General features: G+C 42.5%; 3 protein-coding genes and 1 long non-coding RNA gene across 4 annotated transcripts; 3 read left to right on the forward strand and 1 right to left on the reverse strand.

Moving 5' to 3' along the window:
* The first annotated feature begins 303 nt into the window (after positions 1–303).
* Positions 304–1060, forward strand: LOC115680753 (pterocarpan synthase 1-like). The gene has a single exon (XM_030604586.2). It carries the CDS (start codon positions 368–370, stop codon positions 929–931), a length of 564 nt encoding a protein of 187 aa, XP_030460446.1. The 5' UTR covers positions 304–367; the 3' UTR covers positions 932–1060.
* A 1196-nt stretch (positions 1061–2256) lies between these two features.
* LOC130140994 (dirigent protein 22-like) lies at positions 2257–2880 on the forward strand. The gene has a single exon (XM_056321561.1). The coding sequence runs from the start codon at positions 2257–2259 to the stop codon at positions 2749–2751; it is 495 nt and encodes a 164-aa protein (XP_056177536.1). The 3' UTR covers positions 2752–2880.
* Positions 2881–3521: 641 nt separating this feature from the next.
* On the forward strand, positions 3522–15215 carry LOC130141001 (uncharacterized). The gene is made up of 2 exons (XR_008818956.1): positions 3522–3749; positions 14557–15215. It is a non-coding gene; the product is annotated as an uncharacterized LOC130141001 (long non-coding RNA).
* A 1374-nt stretch (positions 15216–16589) lies between these two features.
* On the reverse strand, positions 16590–18066 carry LOC115680611 (mitogen-activated protein kinase kinase kinase 18-like). The gene has a single exon (XM_030604429.2). The coding sequence runs from the start codon at positions 17859–17861 to the stop codon at positions 16626–16628; it is 1236 nt and encodes a 411-aa protein (XP_030460289.1). The 5' UTR covers positions 17862–18066; the 3' UTR covers positions 16590–16625.
* Positions 18067–22084: the final 4018 nt, after the last annotated feature.

The raw sequence follows: 22084 nt of genomic DNA on the forward strand, positions 1-22084 counted from the left end.
TTTACTCATCTACCAGTATTATTATTCACAATATATCAAATAACAACTCGTATTTGATTTCAAAAGTCAAAATTTTCATTGATATATAGATTCGTCATTCCTAATTTTGTAGCGGCCAACTCGATCCTCTTTCCCTCGAGATTCTTGCGGGATAAGGATAGAGAGAAACCCAGCAAAAGCTACTTTTTTTGGTCATTAAGCTCGTTGACTCAATCGACATCTACTTTGTTAGCCCGGTCGTGATTGCAGATAGAAAATGAATAGATAATCCAATCCCCCTCCTAAAAAAATAGAAGGAGCGAACCCACATTTTAGCCAAGGAAAAATAGCATCACCCACTGCCTCACCTTCTCTTCTTGTTCGTCAAATGGCACCAATCTCAGCTCCTAAAATTCTCACCACCTCAACATTCTCACGTCTCTCTCTCTTATTCACTCTATCCATTCTCATGCATTACTATTCATCAGAGGCAACCCTACCTCCACAAACCACCGAGATGGTGTTGTACTTCCAGGACTTCGCTTCCGGGGCCAACTTCACTCTCATCCCGGTCGCAGGCATCGCCGGGAAGCTCTGGACGTTCAGCCAGTTCGGGACGGTGTTCGTCACCGATGACTTCATAACCGAGACGCCCGACCAGGACTCGCCCATGGTCGGGCGGGGACAGGGCATGTACGTGACATCGGCGCTGGACGGGTCAAGCACTCACGCCATGTTCTCGATCGTGTTCGTCAACCAAGCCTACAACGGGAGCACCCTGTCGATCCAGGGCACGGGCAAGCAGTTCGAGGCGGTCAGGGAGTATGCGGTAGTTGGGGGCACCGGGAAGTTCCGGTTCGCACGAGGCTACACGACGTTCGAGACTATCTCCGTGGACCCGCCGAGGGGTCACTCGGTTATCCGGTGCAATGTCACCATCCGTCATGATTAGAGGAGTTTCCAACGCGTTTGACAAATTGCGTGTGGATTTAGAGTATTGGGACCTACTAGTAAATAAAGTGTTTCCACTGTAAGGCTCTGTCTTCTCGCAAATGTCATTTATAAGATCAGAAATTTGATAGCTCCATTGCCCGAAATCTTACCTATCCTTGGTAATTTGAAAGCAAAAAATGAAAGACACGGTGGAGAATGCCATGTGATCCGACAGTCAGAAATAAGTTGTCTAAACATTCTTGTTTTATGGCAAAGAAGTCCTCCTAATCAGTAAATAAGTCTCGGTATGGGAAATTTTTTGAACAACACTATTCATATTAAAGAGGTTCCGTTCAAGTATGAGGCTCTAGCTCTTGGTATAAGGAAAATGCCGAGTCCCAGTCTAGAGCGAAAATGGGGATGTCAACCACAAGTAGTACTCTTATTGAGAGAGCTAGATTCAGGTTTGATAAAGGATCATCTTTCTCTATATTTATGAAGAGAAAAGTAGTAGAAATAAGCAAACTTATAAACTCGTTTAGCAAATCCAATGTCCACCGTAATGTACATGCCTTCTGAGAAGAATAACCAGATGGCCCATCTTCTGAAAAATTACAAAAAAAGTCTTAAACCTATTACAATCGTGCCAATTCAGCCTTAAACAACTTCTTTTTTTGCCAATTCAGTCCTAAATATTTTGTAATTGTGCTAATTCAATCAATCCAGCCAATTTTGGCCAATTTAGCCTCTGCAAAAAAGTTTCTGGTTGGGTGGCAAAAAGATAAGCTTCTGGTTGGATGACTGGCTGGGATTTGGTCCTTCAGGGAAATGTTAATAAAGTGAAGAGGAAATGATGGTCAACAACTTTTTGCTTAGAGCAGGTTTTTGGACCTTTTAAATCTTCATGTATTTGATGATGATCTTAACCAATGCATCCGTGCCATTCCTATTGCTCACGGTTCTAGCTCGGAGGACCTCATTGCTTGGAAATTCTCGCGAAATGGTGAGTTTAGAACTACTGATGCCTATGATCTTGTGATCAACAATGAGCCTGATAAAGGTTGTTCCGGATGATTGGTCTTGGATTTGGAAGTCAAAAAACTATCCCTCAAATCCAAACCTTTATTTGGCTTGTGATCCATAAGAGAATTGCCACCAAAGTTTTCCTCCACCAGAAGGGTCTTGTTCCTCACGACTGCTGTAATATTTGTTTGAGTAGCAGAGAGGTCATTCTCCATCTTCTGGCTTACTAAGATATATGTGCATCTACAGGGGACGTAAGTCTGGGAAATTAGCACTTTACAGGTTGAAAGTGCTATTGTCTGCTGCAATCTCGCAATTAAAATGCTAAACCCCGTGCATTACTATTCATCAGAGGCAACCCTACCTCCACAAACCACCGAGATGGTGTTGTACTTCCAGGACTTCGCTTCCGGGGCCAACTTCACTCTCATCCCGGTCGAAGGCATCGCCGGGAAGCTCTGGACGTTCAGCCAGTTCGGGATGGTGTTCGTCACCGATGACTTCATAACCAAGACGCCCAACCAGGACTCGCCCATGGTCGGGCGGGGACAGGGCATGTACGTGACATCGGCGCTGGACGGGTCAAGCACTCACGCCATGTTCTCGATCGTGTTCGTCAACCAAGCCTACAACGGGAGCACCCTGTCGATCCAGGGCACGGGCAAGCAGTTCGAGGCGGTCAGGGAGTATGCGGTAGTTGGGGGCACCGGGAAGTTCCGGTTCGCACGAGGCTACACGACGTTCGAGACTATCTCCGTGGACCCGCCGAGGGGTCACTCGGTTATCCGGTGCAATGTCACCATCCGTCATGATTAGAGGAGTTTCCAACGCGTTTGACAAATTGCGTGTGGATTTAGAGTATTGGGACCTACTAGTAAATGAAGTGTTTCCACTGTAAGGCTCTGTCTTCTCGCAAATGTCATTTATAAGATCAGAAATTTGATAGCTCCGTTGCCCGAAATCTTACCTATCCTTGGTAATTTGAAAGCAAAAAATGAAAGACACAGTGGAGAATGCCATTTGATCCGACGGTCAGAAATAAGTTGTCTAAACATTCTTGTTTTATGGCAAAGAGGTCCTCCTAATCAGTAAATAAGTCTCGGTATCGGAAGTTTTTTGAACAACACTACTCATATTAAAGAGGTTCCGTTCAAGTATGAGGCTCTAGCTCTTGGTATAAGGAAAATGCCGAGTCCCAGTCTGGAGCGAAAATGGGGGTGTCAACCACAAGTAGTACTCTTATTGAGAGAGCCAGATTCAGGTTTGATAAAGGATCATCTTTCTCTCTATTTATGAAGAGAAAAGTTGTAGAAATAAGGAAACTTATATACTCGTTTAGCAAATCCAATGTCCACCGTAATGTACATGCCTTCTGAGAAGAATAACCAGATGACCCATCTTCCGGAAAATTACTACAAAATTCTTAAACCTATTACAATCGTGCTAATTCAGCCTTAAACTTCTTCTTTTTTTGCCAATTCAGTCCTAAACATTTTATAATTGTGCTAATTTAGTCAATCCAGCCAATTTTGGCCAATTCAGCCTCTGCAAAAAAGTTTCTGGTTGGGTGGCAAAAAGATAAGCTTCTGGTTGGATGACCAGCTGGGATTTGGTCCTTCAGGGAAATGTTATATCGGGCCTCTTAATAAAGTGAAGAGGAAATGATGGTCAACAACTTTTGGCTTAGAGCGGGTTTTTGGACCTTTTAAATCTTCATGTATTTGATGATGATCTTATCCAATGCATCCGTGCCATTCCTATTACTCACGGTTCTAGCTCGGAGGACCTCATTGCTTGGAAATTCTCGCAAAATGGTGAGTTTAGAACTACTGATGCCTATGATCTTGTGATCAACAATGAGCCCGACAAAGGTTGTTCCGGATGATTGGTCTTGGATTTGGAAGTCAAAAAACTATCCCGCAAATCCAAACCTTTGTTTGGCTTGTGATCCATAAGAGAATTGCCACCAAAGTTTTCCTCCACCAGAAGGGTCTCGTTCCTCACGACTGGTGTAATATTTGTTTGAGTAGCAGAGAGGTCATTCTCCCTCTTCTGGCTTACTAAGATAAATGTGCATCTGCAGGGGGACGTAAGTCTGGCAAATTAGCAGTTTACAGGTTGAATTGTCCGCTGCAATCTCGCAATTAAAATGCTAAACTCCATGCTTTTGGTTCATTCGCTCTATACTATAACTCTGGTCCGTTTTGTTGAGGAAACTCCTATTGATTTTGAAGTTGACAAAACTTTCCATGTTATTGTAAATCTGATACTTATTCTGAACTAACTTATTCCAGGTATGTATACTCTGAAAGTTCAGAAGGAAGTTATTCAGACTTTACAAGCTGGCAAATACCTTATTGAAGACCTACATAATCTTAGTTCTGAAGATTCAGACGAAGAAATTATTCAGAAGCAGACGCAGAAGTTCTTGCGACACAGACGCAGAAGTTCTTCAGATGCAGACGCAGAATTTCTTCAGACGCAGAATTCAGAACAAAACAAAATAGCTAGTAATCTGGTATGGATTTCATAGAACGAAAGTTTTGATTATTTCAATCTAAGGCTATAATTGATTGACAATCAAACACTGCGACAAGTATGCATTACAACGGATAAAGCTTTACTTATGGAAACCAAGATTCTGATTGTATGGGCGACCAGAATCAGCGGGATTCAGAATCTGTCATCCAACGGCTACTCAATCCTTTTTATACAAATCTGTCCAAGGTGAAGATTGGAAGATGATCATCTGAATGTTGTCCAACGGCTAGTTTGGAAGTAGATGAGTATTTAAGGAGATCAACGAGCAGCAGAAGGAAGTACAGAATCAAGAATCATCAAGTCCAAAGTCTGAGCATATTCCGATCATTTATCTTGTCTTTCTGAGCCAAACATTAAGATCTTGAGGGATACTTTGTAAAAGTGATTGTGTGAGATAGAGAGTCCTATCATACACAAGAGTGCTAACACTCAGAAGTTATAATTTCTCTTGATTACATAGTGAAATCCAGCCGGTAGGCTGTAAGCGTGAGAGAGTGGACGTAGGCTTGCTATAAGCCGAACCACTATAAACTTGTGTGCAGTTTTTCTTTCCCTCATCTCTTACTTTACATTCTGCACATCAAGAGCACCGTCTATACAATCTGTCTTGAATCTGAATTTTATTCAGACTCTTCTGTGATTTGTTTTGTTTCCGCATAAATTATCAAAAGTTGTCTAAGATCACCTATTCACCCCCCTCTAGGTGATCCTTGCTAGCTACATCAATTGGTATCAGAGCAGGTTGCTCATTTATTGAAGTGTTTTACTTCTGAGCTAACGATCTACATGGCTAGCTTTGGTGCTCCAGGGCTCATTGAAGGACAGAGCAACAACAGACCACCATATTTCGATGGCAAGGAATATAGTGTCTGGAAGAATAAAATGAAGGTATTCATAAAGTCAATTGATCACATGCAATGGGATGTCATCATCAGAGGAGTCAATCTAAAATCTTCTGATTTAAAAGAAAAGGCAAATGCAAGCAAAGCAGCAGATCCTCCATTATCTCAAACTGAGATATCCAAAAGAGAAACCTTAGATTCCAAAGCAATTTATTCTTTATATTGTGTTTTATCTCCTGTTGAATATAAAAAAATTGCTGCTTGTGAATCAGCTAAGGAAATCTGGGATACTTTCCACACTACTTATGAAGGAACAGATCGAGCCAAGGAAACTCAAATCAATCTTTTGCTTGGTCAATATGAATCTTTCAAAATGACGCCTGAAGAATCAATTGCTGATATGTATGACAGGTTTACTGACATAGTAAACGGTCTTGCATATCAAGGACAACCAGTACCAGATGCAATGAAAGTCAGCAAACTACTGAGAGGACTGACAAAAAAGTGGGATAATATCAAAACATCTCTTCGAGAGACACAAAGGATCAAGCCTTTATCAGTAAATGAGTTGATTGGAACTCTTCAATCATATGAGATTGAGCATCGGAATGAGGAGAATGAATCCAGAGGTAATAAGTCAATTGCATCAAAAACTAACATTGATTCTGATGCAGATTCTGAAGATGAAGATGTTGACGATGAAGAACTAGCTCTCTTCATAAAGAAGTATAAGAAAATGAAAATCAAAGGAAGAAACCTCAAAGGTAAGAAGCCTTTTGAAAAGAAGAAGTCTTTCGATGAAACAGAGAGATCAAAGGATGTTATATGCTTTCACTGTAACAAACGTGGACATATCAAGCCAAATTGTCCACTTCTGAAAAAGAAGATCAAATTTGAGAAAGCAAAGAAGGCCTTAAAAGCATAAACCTAGAGTGACACAGAATGCGAAGACAGTGATGAAGATATCTCTAATTTCTGTCTAATGGCTAAGTCAGATTCAGACTCAGATTCAGATTCAGATTCTGATCCTAAAGTGAAAATTGAGGTAAAGCATTCTGATATACCTATTGAAGTATCAAATTATATTGATGAATTATGCTTTGAATTTAAGACTGCTCTTAAAAGAATCTCTTCTTTGAAAAAGGAAAATTCATCACTGAGGCAACAGGATGTTTCTCAAAAAGAAAAAATCGATTTCCTTCAAAAAGAATTTCATCAAATCAAGGAAAGTCGAGATTTTCTTTCCAAAGAAAATGCTGTTTTGAAAAAGGAAGTTTCAGAAATTACTTCCAAGTTTTCAAAAGATTCAGAAACCTTGAAGCATATCCTTTCTATCCAAATTCGTTACTATAACAAATCTGGTCTCGGATTTGTGAAGGAAAGTGATAGTTTGATTGATTTTCCAAAGGTTAAGGAGAGATTAAGACAAAGACCTCCTCGACAAGCTTATAAAAATCATTTCAAAAGAAATTTTGTTAAACCTGTTGGCCGAAGTGCTCTTAAGTGCTCAAAATGTGGAGATCCACAACATTTTGAGAATGAATGTCCTAAGGTCTGGAGACCTGTTCGAAGAGACTTTGTTAAGACAGCCTATACTAATCCTCAAGGACCCAAACAAATTTGGGTACCAAAGAAAACTTGAGATGTTGTAATTTTTGCAGGTTACCACGAAGAGAAAAAGAAAGTGGTACCTAGACAGTGGATGTTCTAGACATATGACAGGAGATCCAAGCATATTTGTTGAACTACAAAACCTGAATGGTGGAAAAGTTTCCTTTGGTGAAAATAACAAAGGAAAAATAGTTGGCAAAGGAACGGTTGAAATTGGAGGACTCACAATCAATGATGTTTCATTGGTAAAAGGACTCAACTACAACCTGTCAGCATAAGCCAACTATGTGATACAGGTTTCAGAATCAACTTTCAAGAAGATACATGCTCAGGAACAAGCAAAGACTCTTCTCAAACATTCACATGAAGAAGACATGGCAATATTTATCTTCTAGATGTCAATCCAAACTCCACTCATTGTTTGATCTCAATCAAAGAGGGTGAAGATCTATGGCACAGAAGATTGGGGCATATCAGTATGAAACAAATTTCAAAGATCTCAAGCAAGAAACTGGTTCGAGGTCTGCCAGATTTGAAATACAAGAAAATAGAGTTATGCAATGCCTGCACTCTAGGAAAACAAGTAAGAAGCTCTTTTAAATCTATACATCATGTTTCCACTAATCGTGCTTTGCAGCTTCTTCATATGGATCTATTCGGTCCAACCAGAACTCAAAGTATTGGTGGTAAGAAATATTGTTTAGTTATTATTGATGACTTCACAAGATTTACTTGGGTGCTCTTCCTTGCTCATAAAAATGAAGCATTTTCATATTTTTCAAAATTTGCAAAAAGAGTTCAGAATGAAAAGGACTATTCCATTTCCTGCATTAAAACTGATCATGGGGGAGAATTTGAAAATCAAAGTTTTTCAGAATTCTGTGAGGAAAATGGTTTTCAACACAATTTTTCTACTCCTTATACACCAGAACAAAATGGTGTTGTAGAAAGGAAAAATCGTTCTTTGCAAGAAATAGCAAGAACTTTGTTGATTGAAAGCAAGATTCCTTTTCATTTCTGGGCAGATGCAGTTTTTACAGCATGTTATATCATTAACAGAGCTTTTCTCAGACCCATTCTTGAGAAAACCCCCTATGAGCTTTACAAAGGTAGAAAGCCCAATATTTTATATTTTCGTGTGTTTGGTTGTAAATGCTTTATTCTCAAAAATCCAAATGATCGTCCTGGTAAGTTTGATGAGAAAGCAGATGAAGGATTTTTCCTTGGATATTCTACTACAAGTAAAGCATACAGAGTCTTCAACAAGAACTCTCAGACTGTGGAAGAAACAATGAATGTAAGGTTTGAAGAAAATATTCAGACTCACAAAGATGAATCTGAACCATCTCTCAACATTCAAGAGTTATCAGAAGATCAACAAGAATCTCCAAAGATCGTAGAATCTGTAGAAGAAGGAAAAGAATATACAATACAGACTCAACTAGAACCTTCAGAGTCTGAAGTTATTCAGAAGGAAAGATTTGACAAAAACTGGAAACATAAATCCAGTCATCCGAAGAACCTAATCATTGGAGAAATAGAAGATGGCATCAAGACAAGATCTAAACACAAAGAGAATATCAGCAACTTGGCGTTGATATCAGAAATAGAACCAAAAGAAGTTGGTGAAGCATTATCAGATGAAAGCTGGATCGAAGCTATGCAGGAGAAACTTCAGCAGTTCAGAATCAATAAAGTATGGGAGCTTGTGCCAAGACCCAAAAACCATCCAGTAATTGGAACAAAATGGGTATTCAGAAACAAACTGGATGACAAAGGGAAAGTAACAAGAAACAAAGCAAGACTGGTAGCAAAAGGCTATTCTCAAGAAGAAGGCATAGATTATGATGAAACATATGCACAGTTGCCAGGTTAGAAGCCATTAGGCTACTTCTAGCTTATGCTTGTTTCCATAACTTTAAATTGTTTCAGATGGACGTGAAAAGTGCCTTCCTAAATGGATATATCAAAGAAGAAGTATATTTGGAACAACCACCAGGCTTTGAAGAACCAAGGAAGACTGAGTATGTCTATAAACTCAAAAAGGCCCTCTATGGTATGAAACAAGCACCCTGTGCTTGGTATGAAAGGTTAAGTAACTTCCTTCTGCAAAATGACTTCACCAAAGGTAAGGTCGATACAACCTTGTTCATTAAGAAAAAGGGTAAGGATTTTCTGCTTGTTCAAATTTATGTTGATGATATCATCTTTGGATCTTCTAACGAACTGCTTTGCAAAGAATTTTTTAAGAATATGCAGAATGAGTTCGAGATGAGCATGATGGGAGAATTAACATTCTTTCTTGGCCTACAAGTGAAACAAAGGAGGTACATTCATTTGCCAAGAGAAGTATGCAAAGGAGATTGTCAATAAGTTTAGTTTGCAAAATTGCAAGAAGACAGACGTTCGCATGTCTCAATCATCCAAACTGGACAAAGACGAAAATGGTAAAAAGGTTGATCAGAAGGTATATAGAAGCATGATAGGATCTTTATTATATCTTACTGCATCTAGACCTGATATATTGTTCAGTGTATGTATGTGTGCAAGATTTCAATCAGACCCAAAGGAATCACATTTTTCTGCAGTAAAGAGGATAATCAAATACATTGGAACTTATCCAATGTTAAGTCTTTGGTATTCCAAAGATTCAGATTTTACTCTTACTGGTTATTCTAATGCTGATCTCGCTGGATGTAAAGTGGACAGGAAAAGTACTACAGGTACATGTCAATTACTTGGGAATATGTTGGTATCCTGGTACTCAAAGAAGCAAAATATAGTTGCACTTTCTACAGCAGAAGCAGAATATGTAGCTTTGGGAAGTTGCTGTACACAGATTCTGTGGATGAAACAACAGTTGCGAGACTATGCTATTGAAGATTCAAGTGTTGCAATCAAATATAACAACACAAGTGCTATCAATTTGACCAAGAACCCTATTCTTCATTCACGTGCTAAGCATATTGAAATCAAGCATCATTTTATTCGAGATCATGTTCAAAATGGTGATGTGAATATTCAATTCATTGATTCTAAGAATCAATTAGCTGATATATTCACAAAACCTCTTGAAAAATCTTCATTTGAGTTCATAAGAAACAAACTGTGCATCACTTATCCATTTTCGTGAAGTGTTTGATAGACAGGAATTTTTCAGACTCAAATATTCTCAGTCTGAACATTTTTCAGACTCACAAAGAAAGGTACGTCCTTTATTCAAATTTTGGCGGGTATATTTTTGGCATTTTTGGCAGGATATTTTCATAATCGATACTTTAGGAAGCAAATCAGGTACATATTCTAATTTATCTGATTAATTGTGCTTAATATATTATCATGCGTGTTTGTGCTTCAAAAAGTATATTTCCTTCCTACATATTCGGGTTTACTTTTTATACTTTCTAAAAATAAGTTTTTCCTTCCAAAACCTATCCTCCTCCTTTATAAACCCGTCCTTTTCTTTTCAAAACCCTATCGTACGAACTTTTCCTCTCCAAAACCTATCGATATTCAGAATCGCCTTCTTCTCTTCTTTCTTAAAAAATCTAATCTTTTCACTCCAAAAGTGATCAAAATGCCGTTCAAGATGGTGGCCCGTCGAAGATCTTCACGTATTCTCAACCAAGATTCCAAGTCTTCATCATCGGCAGAGTATATGGATATTTCAAACTCAGATTCCGACCATCATGAAGACCCTTCTGAAGCGACACCACCTCAGCGATCGTCGCCACCCAAAACAACGGGTAAAATAGATTTTCGTTTTAAAAGTATCAAGCTTGTATAGAAAGTTTATCAGAGGTTGAAGAGAAGCAATGCCTCTGAATCGGTTCTACGTGACTGTCTTAAAGACAATGGGTTCCTCTCTGAAGAACATCTTACGGAAAACTACTCTAAGGTTTGTCCTAACACTGACTATGTTCCGGCCAGCTCTACCCCAAAAGAGCATTCTTCCAGAAAGGGCAAGGAGAAAGTCGGAGAATCATCCACTCCTTCTGAAAAGAAATCTGTTCCTATAAGCCCTAAGTCCACAAGTGCCTCAAAATTTGTTGTTCCTGATGATGACGCTCGATTTTTTGATATTTTTGAAATGAAGGTGGGAATAGCATCTGGTGTGCCAGGTACAGGAGGATTATTCAGAAGTACTGAGCATAATGTTTGTTATAAGTTGTTACTTGCTCGAGGGGTCATGAATAATAAGACTGTGGATTTCGACTACCTAGAAAAGGTTGGCATTTCAGTAAAGCACCTGTTTGAGAATTTAGGGATTTATCAATTTTGTCTTCAATCTGCCAATGTTTATGCTGAATTAACTGCCTACTTCTATTCCAATCTTTCAATTCTGTCACCCAATTGGATTCAGTTCACTGTTGGTGACAAGAAGATTGACTTAAAAGATTGTCCAGACGATCTGTGATCTTGCATAAGATCATAATCAACTATTTGAAGCCCAAAGCTGCCTCAAAAACTGACTTATCAAAATCAGAAATCAAGCTCATTTGGGCTATCTTAAAAGGTCAATCCTTCTCTCTCCCTCACATCATCATATTCCATATGTACAGAGTATTACAGAAGGACAAGGGTCAACTTCCATATGGTGCACTTATCACTAGAATCTTCATGTTTTTAAGGATATCTATTCCTGATGAGTTGCGCGAAACCATTATACCTTGTATGTTTGTTGGAGAAAGAATGCTTTCCAAAATGAAGCAGTTTGATGATGTAAAAGAAAGAGTAAGAGGAAAAGAGGCTCAACAGTCGGAGGCAAAATCTGTTGGAAAGAAAATTGAGAAAGAAAAAGAGCAAAGGAAAAGAACAAGTTCAGCCAGCAAGCAGCCTGATTCTCCTACCCCAATCAAAGTGTACAACAAGAAACGACGAATTCTTCTGCATGATGAAAATGATGAAGCAGAAGCAGAGCACTTTGAAACAGGAGGCCAAGAACATGTTCCTGAACCAACTTCAAAGGCTTTAGAATCAGTTCCTGAAGAACATGTTTCTGAAGATCCAGCACCTGTTCAGGGGGAGAATCAACCAGAATCAGCCACAGGGTACAATTAGTCTGAGGAAGCTAATGTCCAAGATCAGCCATCTGAAAATCAGAACATCCTCTCTATTCTGCTCGAGATTAAAGAAAAGCAAGCTGCTCTAGAAAAAGATACGAAGAATCTACAGAGAATTGTTGAGGAAAACAACAAGACTCAACGACTTCAGGCAGCAGCAGATAAAGCAGAACTTGAGGAAACCATTGCCATGTGCTCATCCAACATGGATAAGGCTATAGGTCAATGCAGTTCGAAGATTGAGGAGGCTGTCTTTATTTTGGACAATTTTCAACTCATTCGTACCCCTTCTAAAAAATAGCCAGCTTTTTAACATTTCTCTTCAAATCATCTATTTTTCATTTGGTCTGTAATATTTCTAATAATCCTTGTTAGGCTGTTTTGATTACTTAATATCAATGATTTATTCTCTCTATCATTATTATTTTTGCTGATGAAAAAAAGGGGGAGAAATTATATGCAGATTTGCAAGTTATATACAAAGGAAGAAAAAGACACAGATATCAACAGAATTTGCTCTTTCAATATGTGCTTCATGAGCTTAATATGTTTATTTACTTTCAAATCAATTTCAAAATAATTCAATCTGCAGGAAAGTTTTGTCACCATAAAAAAGGGGGAGATTGTTGAGGAAAACTCCTATTGATTTTGAAGTTGACAAAACCTTCCATGTTATTGTAAATCTGATACTTATTCTGAACTAACTTATTCTAGGTATGTATACTCTGGAAGCTCAGAAGGAAGTTATTCAGACTTTACAAGCTGGCAAATACCTTATTGAAGACCTACATAATCTTAGTTCTGAAGATTCAGACGAAGAAATTATTCAGAAGCAGACGCAGAAGTTCTTCAGACGCAGACGCAGAAGTTCTTCAGATGCGACGAGAATTTCTTCGACCTTAGAGTCGAACGAAACAAAACGACTAGTGATCGGTATGGATTTCACGAAGGAAAGTTTTGATTGTTTCAATCTAAGGCTATAATTGATTGACAATCAAACACTACGACAAGTATGCATTACAACGGATAAAGCTTTACTTATGGAAATCAAGATTCTAATTATATGGGCGACCAGAATCAGCGGGATTAAGAATCTGTCATCCAACGGCTACTCAATCATTTTTATACAAATCTGTCTAAGGTGAAGATTGGAAGATGATCCTCTGAATGCTGTCCAACGGCTAGTTTGGAAGTAGAGGAGTATTTAAGGAGATCAACGAGCAGCAGAAGGAAGTACAGAATCAAGAATCATCAAGTCCAAAGTCTGAGCATATTCCGATCATTTCTCTTGTCTTTCTGAGCCAAACATTAAGATCTTGAGGGACACTTTGTAAGAGTGATTGTGTGAGATAAAGAGTCCTATCATACACAAGAGTGCTAACACTCAGAAGTTGTAATTCCTCTTGATTACATAGTGAAATCCAACCAGTAGACTGTAAGCGTGGGAGAGTGGACGTAGGCTTGCTATAAGCCGAACCACTATAAACTTGTGTGCAGTTTTTCTTTCCCTCATCTCTTACTTTACATTCTGCACATTAAGAGCACCGTCTATACAATCTGTCTTGAATCTGAATTTTATTCAGACTCTTCTGTGATTTGTTTTGTTTCCGCATAAATTATCAAAAGTTGTCTAAGATCACCTATTCACCCCCCTCTAGGTGATCCTTGCTAGCTACATCACGTTTTTCCTATTGCATTGTAGATTTTGTATCGGATAGGTTAGACCTCGGAGTCGGAGTTCTCCAACAAAGGCATGGGACAAGTAGCGTATGATATTTGATTACCAAACTAAAATTCCTGGCTTCCATGACCCAGTGGTCTGGATCGTTACTGATTTCTAGAACATTGATAATCTGTACAATGGCTTTGGGAAACCGAAGGGATGGGGTCCTAGAGGACAAAATGAGTACCTGGTTATTCCGGAGAATTTATTGATTAAATTTGTAGGGTTAATATTGGTGCTGTTACTTGGGGAGCCTGATCTTTGCATAACGTTGGCTGATTCAGATAATTTCTTCCTTCTTTAGTCTTGCCTTGTTGGGTGTACTGGAGCTTGACTGTTTTCCTGTTGGAGCCCACGCTTTGAGCTCATTGTGTTTGCTTCAGTTTGCATTATGTTTAGTATGTTTGAAACCTCTGTCTGAGTTCCAGGGGATCTGTTAGATTTGTTTTATCACTGAGGGTTGACTATAGATTGCCATTCACTCCTGTACAAAGGCTTCAACTAGATAGCATTGTTCTCTGTATCACCATGTGCAGTGTTCCATTTATTCTGTTTCATTTTCTTTTGGAAGCGAATTGTAATTAGCAGCCTTCTCTCTGGTGAAGAGAGTTTAAAAGAAGGGTATAGACACGATGACAAGAGCATAGAAATACTAATTATGTGCTTGGCTAAAATTTCTGGACATTGAATACCAAAGTTTAATGCATTTGGCACCTTTCTCTGAAGAAAGATTACCCATAGGCTCTCCTATTATCATGGTTGTAGGTTTGGGTGGGATCTGATATCAGAGTGGTTTTCTTTACTCAGGATTTGTGCTGTTTCTGTCTTTGATGATTGATAGATTGCACCATTACAAAAGAGAACTTCGCTTGCTCAGAAAGACCATGGAGACAGCCAAAAAACAGGTTTAGGCATTGACCAGGGGGAAAATGGCAGTGCAGAGGTCAGAGGCTAAAAGGAAGAGATTGCCACCCTGAGGACAAAAGCGAAGAACCTGGAAAATGAATACGAGACAAAGGATAAGGAAGCCAAGACAGCTGAAGCTGAAACCAATGCTCTAAAGAAACAATCTGAAGGCTTACTAGAGTATGATCATCTGCTTGCAGACAACCAAAGCCTTCGAAGTCAGTTGGAGTCTATTGATCACTCCTTGTCCAATTCTGACGGCAAGAAGAACACCTAACGAAGAGTTTTGCTGAGCGGGCGAGTTCTTGATCTTGTTTCATGAGTGCTTTCTGATATAGATATTGTTTTTAGCGTGGAAGACCGGATGGCTGTCGTGTTGAATGTACAAAGAAAAGAGCAAAACCTTGCAATGAGTTCTGGAAACTTGTTTTAGGACGGAAATCAGGTTTGTACTAGGTACTTGTCGATCATTCCTTATATATTTAATCAGTATAGCCAGGCAGCAAATGGGAATCTCAGTTTCGCTTGATCCATAATACTGAGTCTATCCAAGTTTCCCGCTAATAGTTGACTTACATACTACTTTCAATTTGATCTTCTTGAGTACTATCAAGGCTTCACAGAACTGTTCATTTTATGGTGCCTCCTAGTATCCTTGAAGTTCCCGTTCTCTCTGACTTGTTCACCCTTTATCAAGGTCCATCAAGTCTCTACGAGACTTTTTAGTTTGTACTTCGAATTACATCAACGCGATAGAGCATCCTTTATATCACGTTACCCGAAATAAAACAATGTCTACAACATCTGCATTTATCGAATAATAATGAGAAGTTGATGGTTTTGTCAACTTCAAAATATCATAAGAGATTTTCGCAATATAATTTAGAGCAAAAAAAGTGGATGTTAACCACAAGTAATGCTCTAGTTAGGATAGCTCGATTCTAACTATAAAGGATGCATTTAGTCGATATTAACTACCCAGATGAGATGATTCCGCAATTCCGAGTATCTTATGTCTCTCGCCTAAAATAATTTCTTCCCCTTGGACTATCTGATGACTCTGGAAGAACAGAAACAGTGAAGTTCTTGGAGAAGGTACATTTGCCAAGGACACTGCCGCGAGAGATTGCAGCGAAGCGGCTGAATATTGGAGCTGTTTGACCAAACCCCATGCCTTAAAAGAAGGCAGGGAGGCCTAATGAGAACTGGCCCCCATCCTAGACCTGGTTGGATCAAGCTTAATACCGATGGCTCAGTGCGGGGTAATCCTGGCATTGGGGGTGCTGGGAGTGTTTTCCGCGATCATCTCGGTAAAAGTATCGGTGGTTTCTCCCGCAATATTCGCATTACTTCGTCTGTTCTTGCGGAGCTACGGATCCACCGAGACGGGCTCTGTATTGCCGTCGACAACACTGTGTAGAGACACTCCCTGTAGAGATGGATGCCTCGGCTGTCGGCCACGTAATGGGTAAGGCTAATATCAACAATGTCAATCTAATGAAAATTGTTAACGTGTCCAGGTCGTTGGTAGCTCAACTTCCGGAAGCTCAGACTCAGCAAAGGCACTGTGAGATGACTAGATGTACAGAGCTTTTATAGCTATAAATGATAGAGACCAGCCGGACTTTGTTGTAGACACTGCTAGGAAAGAAATGCCTAAGGACACGTCTGTTTTCATCTCAGATTTCCGTAGGGAGCACCACTTGAGTGTTGGCAACCTGTTTTCGGCCATTCCGTAATGGCTAAATCAGAACGCGTATTCAATCATCGACCCTCCTCATCATTCACGTTATGGTTTTTGTCGGTCATCGTGAGGTTGGGATCGCCTCGCGCGGACGATGACACTTGTGTCGGAGCTAAGATACGACGCCTGTCGAATGACCGTTTCTTCATGAGCTCTACATCCGAGACGCATCGCGTGGTACGATTTCTACGAAGAAAAAAGAAATCGATGGCTATATGTATAGGCCTCGTAGAAGTATATGGAGATTGAATTAAAAGTAATTATGTCATTAAGGGCCGCAAAAGTATATGGTCACTGTTCCTAATCGCAAAACCAATTTCCCCGCAATCCCATGCCCCAAAAGCATGTCTACTCATTGCTCCATTTAACGCCTCACCGCCGACCTTCCCACCAACCGCGTCCACTTCCGACCAACCATTTGAACCCGCCGGTCCATCGTTCTCCACGTCGTCGTCGACGCATCCCCTGACGTGGATCCAGTCCTCACCGTCGTCGTCGTGGTCCCGCGTCCACCTGGGCCCTGCTGAGCCCACCGACAGCCGCCTGATCCTGTCGCCTGCCGCCGCGTCCCCCTCGTGCGCGCCGGCCGTGCCCGTCGTCTCCAACACTTCGGCCCGACTCCAGAGCCCTCGATCGAGGACGCTCGTCGGAGAAGCCGAAGCGCTCGATTCCCATTCCTGAACTTGCTTCGCGTCGCGAACGTGCAATTCGGACTTGAATTCTCCGAGGAGGAACGGGTGCTCCAGAAGCTGACGGGGCGTCCACCGCTCTCCCGGGTCCCTTCTCAGGCACTTCCCCAGGAAATCCCTCGCTTCCTCCGACAGCCACCCCGGAATCTCCGGCGACTCGCCGGAGTACGCTATCCTGTAGAGGACCGAAGCCGGGTCTCCCCCGCTCCACGGCGCTCCTCCGGTGGCCATCTCAACGGCCGTGCACCCGAGTGCCCACACGTCGCAGGCGTGCCCCTGCTCCTCCCCCCTCGCGACCTCCGGCGACATGTACATCGGAGTGCCGCCGAACGGCGACCCCGCCGCCGACGGGTCATCCACCCGCCTCGCGCACCCTAAGTCGGCGAGCTTCGGGCCGTCTTCGTCGATCAGGATGTTGCTGCCCTTCACGTCGCAATGCGCGATGCCTCGCGAGTGCAGGTGCTCGAGCCCCTCCAGAATCTGGCGGGTGTAGCGCGCGATCGTCGGCTGGCTGAGCCTGCCTCCGAGTTTCCGAGTCAGGTCAGCGAGTGTGCCTCCGGGCACGAACTCCATGAAGAGGTTGTACATCAGCTTGTTATTTCCCTCTCCGGTGACGTCGAAGCCTCTGTACCCGACTATGCGAGGGCAGGCCAAAGAAGAGAGGATCCGCTGCTCCCTCTGGAGGGACGCCGACGACCCCAGCTCGGCAGACTTCACGGCGAAGACCTCGCCGGACTCGGCCGAGGTGGCGAGCGAGACGACGGCGGTGGAGCCGTGGCCGACGGTGCGGCCTCTGGTCCACTCCATTGCGGGGTTCAAAGAATTGTAGAAACAGGGTCGTGGTTTGCGTGAGAGCTTTAGCAGTCCGCGTTGAATGATTGTGAACAGAGTGGCGTTCGTATATATATATAGAGGAGGCCCTTTGAAAAGAACGAAACTTTTTCAACGTGTTGAAACGAGTTTTGGGTTGACAGCTTTGGCCGATTGGGACGGCGATGGCATGGCGAAATGGGTGCGCGACATGTGTAAGATGGTTGGGGGGCGTTAAAAATTTATGGGTGGCGGGCATTGCGTGGGCACCCGGACCATGAGAGAGTCTAGTTCACATGAACTGTTAAATGAGATGAGAACTACGTGACACTAACATAATTATATAATCAATCCGAATTTAGCGCATATGACTGGGATGCAGGAAATATATTCCGAGTTTGGTACGAGTGAGAAAGGGATGGATCGATATGGATAAAACGCACACTTGGATGCTTCATATTGTTTGAGAGCGAGACTTGTAGCTTGCAAGAGGATTCGTATTTGGATTAGGGAGCAGATGGGTTGAACCACCAAAAAGAGAAGACCACATGGGTTGATTTGGAGCATCTTGGTAAGTTACCCGATCACACAATACAATAGTCAAAGAACTCGATATAGAAGTCTTCGGGCTGTGGAGAGGAGATGCAAAAGTGAATATTGGAATTTCGTCAAAAGTCAGCACAATTAGGGGAGGGGCAAAATACAAAGAAATCGCCACTTGGATAGAAAGTTAGGTGCACCTCATAACAAGAATCAGGTCGATGTTTCGGACACTTGGACTAGAAAGACCTTAAGTTATCCAAAGTCAGTAGCACCACCATTTGCGTTCGGTTCATACTTTTCGAATTTGACCCTTGGAAAAAAAGGAGAACATGCCCACCTGGCATAGATTAGCACACAGATTGCAATACCCAATTGAGAAGAAAACCATAATCCCACGTCCATATCTTGTGTATAAAGCTTAGCACAGAGTACCCTACGTGAGGGATTAGGACTTAGGAGTGATCTGTGAATTGCCAAGTGTCTGATGCTTTTTGTGTTACGTGTGAGGTTTCATTACTTGAACGCTCGGTGCTTGGTTACCTGCGAGTGAGGTCGAAGTAATCCTCCGCACCAAGCAATTGCCCCTCTCTTCCTGCATCATACAGAGCTGTCCGTTTTCTAGTTAGTAGTCTGGATACAAAGTGTGATTGAACGTTCGATGTTTTTCCCCCTCCATTTGCCGTAAAATCATTGCTTGACATCACTTGGAGAGACACATGGCAATCGCAATCTTATACGCATACACGCCCAATTGCTTCGTCTTCCTGAACATTGAAACCAAGACTCTGATCTTATCAGTCCTATACGCGTACATGCATATACACATACACACCCAGTTGCTTCATCTTCCTAAACATTGAAACCAAGATTATAATCTCATCATCTCTCTGTAACCCAATTGTTTGTTCATACGTTTATGTGGAGGGAGAATACATATATATATATATGGCACGTGGAATTTGGCTAATAGGGGGTGGACATACATCAGCGAAAGGAATAGCACTGACCAGGCATCGTACGTGCTATTTCGTGGCTAAGGATTTATCGGCCAGTGTACCTCTGGTCAACCCAATACTGCATGCATATAAAGAGCATGTGATGTGAGACGATATTTCAATAAGAACTGTGATGAGATAATATCTTAGGTTCCGTTAGCTGGACCGACGAAACGGTGCGATGAGAATTAGATGGGGACCGTTGAGTTTTGGGGGGTGTACGATGCGTGGCTTGGAAGACAGACAATTGACAAGAGTAGCTTTCACCAAACGCATCTCACGTGGACTCTCCGTGGCTTCTCGTCTCTTGGCCTTTCGCGTATTGAAGGCAAAACGGTGTGTCGGGCCCACGAACGATCGAACCCACCCAAACCCATCAGGCTACGGTGCCACGTGTACCTTGAAGTTCAGTGAGCCAAGACATCCAGCGAAGCACGTTTTTATTGCATACAGAGCATTTGAACTCTTTTCCTTTGATCCATTTTTTCCGACCGACCTTGCAAATATTTGGTCAGCCGCCGCGGTGGTGGTAGAGCCAGAAAAAAGGATGCATTGAATGTCGCTGGAGGACCTGCAGATAGAAAGGATCGATGACAATGAGAGTACGAAACGTGCGTGGAGCCTCCTGACAACTCTGTAAAACGATCTCTAAAACGTCCCTTAATCGAGTTTCTATCGAGTGTTGTTGTTTCCGGTTTTGATTAGGTGAAGGGAAAGAGTTAAATTAAGGGTGCTCGACTGTCGCTATCACTAGACTCTTCCTTCTCTGGTGGTGTTGGGTTCATTCATTGCCCGCCGAACTAAGGGTGCGCAAACAGGACCGCCCGAATCGGAAATCGCCCGGACAGGACCGGACTGACCGGTGCGGTCCAGTTCTCGGGAGTGTTAGTCCGGTTCTCGGTTCCAAAAAATGAAACCAGTGTCTGGGCGGTCCGGTTACCGGTTCCAAGGTGAGAACCGGACCGCTTGGACCGGATCGACTAATATATATGCACGCGTGAGCTACATTCTTTTTTTAGATGTTTTGGCTTTTGCTGTTTAGACATTAAAATGATGTCAGCATATATCTTCATTCCTTTTGAGCATGCTGATATCATGTATGATTTGGGAAATCTCACCATGTTTAGTTGGGGAATTTAAACATTGATCGGTTCCATTGGACCGGACCGGGAACCGATCACCCCTACGCCGAATGAGCTCAATGCCCGTTCGTCGAATTTGTCCGTGAACTTCCACTGCATCTTTCAATAAATTCTATCACCCAATAGTCGATACTCAATGCCGAATAATGAACAACGTGGAACAAACCGTCGTTAGAACTATGCTCATGTCATCGTCTCTTGGACACATGCTGAGTATGCTTGATGTCAATTGGGTTTCAAGCATCGAATCTCATGATCACGACTTTTACCCGCTGTTGAAAATGCTTCCAGAATGTTTAGCATGAACAACAAACATTTTTCAGGTGAGCTGAGAGAACCTCATGCATCAGCTGATGATGATGCTTGAAGATCAAGTTCCTCCACGAGAATCTTTCTGCTTTTCATTGCTGACGAAAGACTCCACCGGCCTAGTGAGGGCTCTGGGGGTGTTTGGTTCAGCTTTGGGAAGGGGCTTTGAGTCTCGAAAGCCCCTTCCCAAAATGCTGGAATGTTTGGTTCAACATTTGGCTTAGCATTGGCCAAATGCTAGCATTCCACGAATGCCACTGTTCACTCTTTTTTTTTTTTTTGAAGCTGTTGTTCTTCTTCGGCGAGGGTGGCAGACGAGGGTGGCCGGCGAAGGTGGCCGGCGAGGGAGAAGGGCCGGCAAGGTCGCCTGGGGTCGGGCGACCGCCCAGGCGACGCCGTCGCTGGGGTCGCTCGACCCACGCGCGACCTCGGGCGACGGCCGCCTGGGTCGCGCGACCCGGGCGACGGCGCCTGAGGTCGCGCGACCCGGGCGACGGCGCCTAAGGTCGCGCGACTCAGCGACCGCTTGGGTCCCGCGACCCTCACCGAGGGTCGTCTGGCCTCGGGCGACGGCCGCCGACCCCAGATCTGGCCCGCTGGCTGTTGCCCGACCTCAGGCGACGGCCGTCGGCGCCAGATCTGGCCCGCCGGCGGCCGGCCAGCGCCGGCTCCGGCGAAGGGTACTAAGACTGTGTTCGTTTGCGGAAAAATATTTTTCCGGAAAATAATTTCCGAGTTTTTCGGTGTTCGGGGGCGGAAAATATTTTTCGTGGGAAAACATTTTCCTTCCCCACCCCCAAATCCTTCATTGTTTTGAGGAAAATGATTTCCTCTTTTCACAAAGAGAAAATCATTTTCCCCCAAATTGAAGGCAAAATTGCCCATGGGAGGGAAAATATTTTCCGTGGGAGAGGAAGTTGATTGCCGGCCGTCCGCCGCCGGCCACCGGTCGCCGGCCGTCCGCCGCGGCGGTCGCCGGCCGTCCGCCGCCGCCGGTCGCCGGCCGCCGCCGCCGCCGGTAAAAAATATTTTCCGAAACTTTTTCATATTGATCGCCGAACACCGGAAAATTATGTTCCGAAAAAACATTTTCCAGGAAAATGACTTCCGGGAAAGTATTTTCCAAAAGGAGAATATTTTCCGCCAAACGAACGGAGCCTAAGTTAGGTTTTTTTATTCCCAAAGTCCATTTGCAAAAAAAAATCACCAAACACAATATTTTGACCAAAGT

The sequence above is a fragment of the Syzygium oleosum genome, unplaced genomic scaffold (assembly GCF_021117445.2).
Source record: "Syzygium oleosum isolate NSW1041296 unplaced genomic scaffold, Sole_v2.1 Sole_v2.23, whole genome shotgun sequence".
Lineage (NCBI taxonomy): Eukaryota > Viridiplantae > Streptophyta > Magnoliopsida > Myrtales > Myrtaceae > Syzygium > Syzygium oleosum.

Bases quoted from the DNA above. Each gene is read 5' to 3' on its own strand.
- LOC130140994 (XM_056321561.1), top strand. From the start codon at position 2,257: ATGCTAAACCCCGTGCATTACTATTCATCAGAGGCAACCCTACCTCCA.
- LOC115680611 (XM_030604429.2), bottom strand. From the start codon at position 17,861: ATGGAGTGGACCAGAGGCCGCACCGTCGGCCACGGCTCCACCGCCGTC.
- LOC115680753 (XM_030604586.2), top strand. From the start codon at position 368: ATGGCACCAATCTCAGCTCCTAAAATTCTCACCACCTCAACATTCTCA.